Source organism: Medicago truncatula, chromosome 1, assembly GCF_003473485.1.
Source record: "Medicago truncatula cultivar Jemalong A17 chromosome 1, MtrunA17r5.0-ANR, whole genome shotgun sequence".
Classification (NCBI taxonomy): Eukaryota; Viridiplantae; Streptophyta; class Magnoliopsida; order Fabales; family Fabaceae; genus Medicago; species Medicago truncatula.
In genome coordinates, this window is record NC_053042.1 from 9,291,870 (window position 1) to 9,297,845 (window position 5,976).

Genomic DNA, 5,976 nt, shown 5'->3' on the forward strand with positions numbered 1-5,976 from the left:
AATGAATAACTTCCAATCCAGTTAGTGAAATAATCTATTATAACCAAAATGAAACGATGGTCTTTCGACGAAGAAGAGTGAATTTCACCAATCATAGCTAAAGCCCATCCTCTGGATGGCCAAGGCTTCACAATAAAATGTAGTTCACTTGGAGGCACATGTTGTATTCCTGCATGTTTTTGACATTCTTGACAACCCTTAGCAAATTGTTAACAATGAAATTAGTGGATACTGCATACTAGTAACATGATTAAAATAATTATTAACAATGAAAGTTTATATATTGATCCTATAGTGATAACTACATACATGTAATGACTTTATCAATAAATAAAATCAAAAGTAAAAAATTTATTAGGTCAATCATTCACAATAGAAAGTCTTTTTACCAACCCTTTCAAAATCAATTGATCCTATAGTGAAAGGTATATATATATCACAATCATCTTCCATCATCCAAGACAATCAATGGCTGATCTTTCAAGCTATCATACCCACTATATCCAGGGTTATAGCTATCATCAGTTTCATTGTAGATACTACAAGATGCCTCATGAAGTAAGCGTTGACTCTCCTCAAAATTTTGCTCTGTATCATTCCAAGGATGCTTCTCCATTAACCTTATGCCATCCAACTCCATAGCTACTTCCCTCATACTAGGTCTTTCATCACCTCTAAGTCTTAAACACCTTGCAGCAAGAATAGAAACCTCCTTAATCTCTTTCTTGTTTTCATCATTGAAAATTCCAACTTGAATAGCATCAAAAAGTTTATCTTGTTTTAAACAAGACAAAAAGTGCATAGCAAGACTAATGGTCTCTTCTGGCCTGTTAAAAGAAAGAGGTTTGGCACCTGTTAGAAGCTCTGCAAGAACTACTCCAAAGCTATACACATCACTTTTTTCGGTTAATTGATGTGTTTGCATATACTCTGGATCTAAGTATCCAAGAGTTCCTTGTACCATTGTCGCTATCTCGGTTTGATCAAGTGGAACCAATCTTGAAGCTCCGAAGTCGGAAACTTTTGCAGTGTAATTGTCATCCAAGAGAATGTTGGTACTCTTAACATCTCTATGGATAATTGGAATTGATGCAGCTGAATGTAGATATGATAAAGCACCAGCTGTCTCTGCTGCTATCCTTAAACGTGTTTTCCATGCTGGATTGTTTGCTTTATCTTTACAATTTTGTATGAAATCAAAAAGTGTTCCGTTGCTAACAAATTCATACACCAACGAAGGAACTTCTGTCTCCAAACAACACCCTAAAAGTTTGACAACGTTCCTATGATTTATTTGGGACAGAACAACTACCTCATTAATGAATTGCTCGATCTGATTTGCGTCTATTATTTTGGACTTTTTGACAGCGACAATTTTGTTATCGGGCAAAATTCCTTTGAAAACTGTACCAAAACCTCCTCTACCGATGATTAAGCTTTCGTCGTAGTTTTTGGTGGCTTTCTTAAGTTCCTCTTCCGTGAATATTTGAGCTGATTGCGAAGTGTCTTCTCTTGTTGATAGTTGTTGTAGCAAAATAGAACCACCATTTTGTTGAAAGAATTTTTGCTTTAGTTTGATGAGTTTCCTTTTTTGGTACGTCAAGTATAGAGATGAAACCGCCACAAATAGGACTATTAGTCCAGCACTTGATCCTGCATTTCAATTGTGTTGTAGCAAGTTAATGAATTGTTTTATAAATTAATATCAATAGCTAACATGCATGCTGAATACCTTAATCATATTTTTTTCCTGGTCTTAACCCTTCGACCCTTTTAGTAGTCTGGAGTTCAACTTAAAGTTAGATAAATGTAACTAAAAATTGTTCTAGAGTCAGTTATCAAACTCGAGTATTCGCACTGATTCAATCTTAACTAGAAATTGTGAAAATATATGTGGGTTATTCTTAGTGACTTACCAATGGCAACCTTGGTAACAATATCTCGTCTATGACAACCTCCTTCCAATGTTCCATTTCCAGATTGTCCATTAGGACAAAAACATTCGTAAAACCCATCCGTGTTGCGACAATGACTTTCACTTATGCATGTGTTATTCAATGTCTTACATTCGTCGATGTCTGCAGGAAAAAATGGACTGGCTATATTAAAGGGAAAAAAAATGAAATCTGTTCTAAAATCTAGTGTTTATTCATTGGTGTATAAAAAGAGTGAAACAACTTTCTTTTGTTAGTGAGAAGTAAAAAAAGTATATATTTTGCAGCAAACGATGGTGTCTACTACCTAGCATGCAACAATGAAGATAAATTAAAGTGGTTAGGACGGTTTCAATAATTAAATAGTAATAAAAAGTAAAGTTAGATAAATGACATACAAATTAATAATTTTTAATCCTATGAATATATCACTTTTAACTTAAATCAATTTATCTTCTTTTTTGTTGAATAAATCAATTTATCTTTGTCAACAAAAGCATGCACTTGTGACCAAAAAATTATATTTAAATAATATTGAGAAGAAGACGAATTAAATTACCTATGCAGCCATCTGGATGATACGGGTTTCCTTCATAACCTTCCTTGCATTTACATTGGTAACCAAAATCAATGTCCACATCAATGCAATCACTATTCTTCTTGCAAGCATATTCATCTTCCTTACAAGTTTTTCCCACACTCCAATCAAGAATCAATGGAAGCATCTTATAAGGAAAATTATCCAAATGAGAAACAGTAAAATTATAGGATCCATCTTTAACAACAAATGAATAACTACACCCCAAAGAATCCGTGGAATTAGGAAAATCAGAAACTTGTACACTTATATTCCTCATCATATGTGGAATATCAACTTGACAACAACCAATACCCGAACATGTTCCGTTTTCAATTTGATTCCGATTACCATAACATCTTGTTAAGCAACCGGTTGAATATGTTTCTTCGTTGTAAATACTGTTGAGATAACCGTAACTGTCACAACCAACCGTTATGAACTTGTTTTCAGTGCTTGATATCCTGAAAACGGCAGTGTCTAAAGTGGGTACATTGGAATTTTCCCCACCACAATAACCGGAGACAAAAAATGACACTTCAAGTTCTCCTTGGAGGATGTTTATGTTATGCACTTGTACATTGCCCCAAAGTAATTTTGTGTCATTTTCACATATGAGTTCAAATTTGTGCTCTAGGTAACAGGGACCTTGATTTGGTATTGATGAATCTGATATTCCAAATGGAAATGGAATTTTGACATTTCCACATGTGTTTTTGCAACCGGGTAAGGATGAAGAAAGGGATTCATTGGATGCAAATACTATTGTTACCATGGATATTGTAACTACTAAAATTGTGCATAATTGCGTGAGGTTTCTGTTCAGTTTCATTCCGTTTATTTCAATGGAGTAGTTCCTTGTAATTTTTTGTAGCAAGAGGGTAGGGTTTCATTTATTTATATATGATTTTTAAAATTATTATATAGTCTTTTTTTTGGCTGCTAATTAAGTTTTGTTGACTTGGAACGAAGATTGACATGGAAAATTATATTGGTATGGTGGCAGAAAGGTAAGGCTTAAAATTTAAAGGAAAATATTTACTAATGTCCCGGTGCACTGATTAAAGATTATAAAAGGTAAGTATTTATGAAAATATGTGTATTAATTGCATTGGAAATCGAAATATTTAACTTTTCTAAAGAATAATTGTTTATTTTAAAATAGTTAAAGAGTGTTTTGAAAACACTCGTTAACCAGATCCACGTTTAAAACAGAGTTAAAAAGTCAAATATTTTGATTAATACTACGGTTGTTGAATAACTACGGTGTTGGTGCATATGATTACACTAACGTAGTATAATATGAGAAATATTAGTATAACTATTTTGTAACAATTTTCCTTCTCTTACTCATTATGTTTATATTTTATCTCTTTATTGCTTTGATTTTCGTGAGAATACCTAATTTCTTTGTAAATATTATAAATCTATAAAGATTTGTTCAAAAAGCTCTCACAAAATAAATGTAAAAATATCATTTATCTTTTCAATATGATTTTTTAGGGAAAAACTATATGATATATAAAGTGTGTTATTTGAACAACTGTTATATGATAACTTATAAAACAAGCACATATAATTTTCAAATATATCTTTAATTATCCTATAATTCAATCAAAAATATAATTGTTCAAATAACGTATATCTTTTGAAAATTATTAGACTTTCACTGTGGAACATTTTTAAACCGGCAATTTCTAACCACATATTCCCATTACGAAAAAGTAGTTTTTTTCAGGTTACAGTAGGATTAGGATATTAAATATAAACACATGTCTCAACTAAAATATAAATATTAATTAACTTTTGTTTTATCTTGTGGAGAAATTAGTCATTTCACTATACCCAACCCTAGGCCAGTTGAAGTTTAGTAGAGTTTCTTTTAGAGAAGAGATCAATAAAATCGTAATACTTATTTGGAACAATACCCATTCTTTACCAACCGAAAGCAGCCTTTGGTAAATAGTCGCATATATAGGGATGGCAATGGGTATCCAATGGGTAGGGTACTACAATGCCCGTCCCCATACCCGCATTTACAAAAAATATCCGTACCCGTGTCCGTACCCTCGTGGGCAACAACTTTAGTCCCCTTCCCCATACCCTATGGGTACTTAAGTACCCATACCCACACCCATTACCCGCACTTTAACTATGGAAAAACAAAAAAAACATCACAAATGAAATAAAACTACGATCCCAATTTTTTAAAATTAACTCATAAAATAATATGAACCGTGGTATTTAGTCAAATAGAAAACATCCGAAATATTCCTAAAAAATTATACACCGGCATGATGGAGTTGTTATTGTATTAAGTAGTTGTTTGGTTTAAGTTTAGGTTTAGGCTTAAATAGCTAAATAAATTAATTAATTATACATAAAAAATAAATAAATAATTTATGATATTATATAAATATGTATATGCGGGTATGCGGGTCTGGGCAGTATAGTACCCTTACCCGTGCCCATACCCATTTAATTTTGTGGGTATTACCCGTACCCGTGCCCAGATCCATAAAAGCGGGGTTTTACCCTACCCATTGTGGGTATTTTTTGCGGGTATCCATTGGGTCTGGGTCCAATTGCCATCCCTACGCATATATAGCCTAGCCAATAGGATTTTGTAATATTATTCTTGTAATGCAAATTCTTGTAAAGGAACATTGAATGTAATTGTTAGATAATTTTTATGAGAACTTCTATGGTACACTCACAATTTTGAGTGTACCGGTACTCTTGTTTCATAAAATTTATAAATTAACGATTACTTTAATGAAATAAAAAGGTATTTGTCAATATTTATATTTTAGAAAACATCATTTCATAAGAAAAACCATCATTTCATTCTTTATAAGGATCATATTAAAAAATTTACATTTTGTCATAAAAAATAATCAATATTCATTGTTATGAGTAATAAAAATTCTTAAAATTTAAATTTTATTTCGTCGAAGCTTTTGGTAAATAAAATTTAATTATCTTAGTTGTCAATGATAGAAAATAATTATTTTTCTTCAAAAAAAATAACTCATTTATTATTAATTTTACGATTTGGTGTACCGATACACCCAAATTTATTGGGTGTACCATAGAATTTGCCAATTTTTATAATAGCAAATTTGTAATATTATTCTTACAAGGTCGTTGAAAGTCAATTTCGATTACGTTCAACACACACGGCATATATAATTATCATCGTTAATTCGTCATCATCATTTGACATTTTATAATATTGTAATTTGACATTTTTATTTTCATTAATCCAAATAAAGTTTATTACTTAGTTCAATGAGCGGATCCATCATAGAGCTTGGTGTATCCATATCGCGTTTTTTTTACATTTAAAGGATGTCTATTGCAATAAAATATTAGTAGAAGTTGACGGCTCATTTTACTCCAATTAACAATTGTTAAAGTTAGAAATGGACATGGATTAATAAAACTAACTCAAATAAAACTATT

The 5,976-nt window shown here is 31.6% G+C and overlaps 1 protein-coding gene across 1 annotated transcript; it reads right to left on the bottom strand.

Annotated features, from left to right (window-relative positions):
* Nucleotides 1-343: 343 nt before the first annotated feature.
* LOC25482305 (putative wall-associated receptor kinase-like 16) lies at nucleotides 344-3,387 on the bottom strand. The gene is made up of 3 exons (XM_013610855.3): nucleotides 2,494-3,387; nucleotides 1,917-2,078; nucleotides 344-1,653 (listed from the first exon to the last, which is right to left on the bottom strand). The coding sequence occupies exons 1-3, from the start codon at nucleotides 3,341-3,343 to the stop codon at nucleotides 443-445; spliced, it is 2,223 nt and encodes a 740-aa protein (XP_013466309.3). The 5' UTR covers nucleotides 3,344-3,387; the 3' UTR covers nucleotides 344-442.
* Between the last annotated feature and the right edge of the window lie 2,589 nt (nucleotides 3,388-5,976).

Bases quoted from the DNA above. Each gene is read 5' to 3' on its own strand.
- LOC25482305 (XM_013610855.3), bottom strand. From the start codon at position 3,343: ATGAAACTGAACAGAAACCTCACGCAATTATGCACAATTTTAGTAGTT. The intron at 2,079-2,493 runs GTAATTTAATTC...TTTTTCCTGCAG, and splicing joins TCATCCAGATGGCTGCATAG to ACATCGACGAATGTAAGACA. The intron at 1,654-1,916 runs GTAAGTCACTAA...ATTGAAATGCAG, and splicing joins TGTTACCAAGGTTGCCATTG to GATCAAGTGCTGGACTAATA.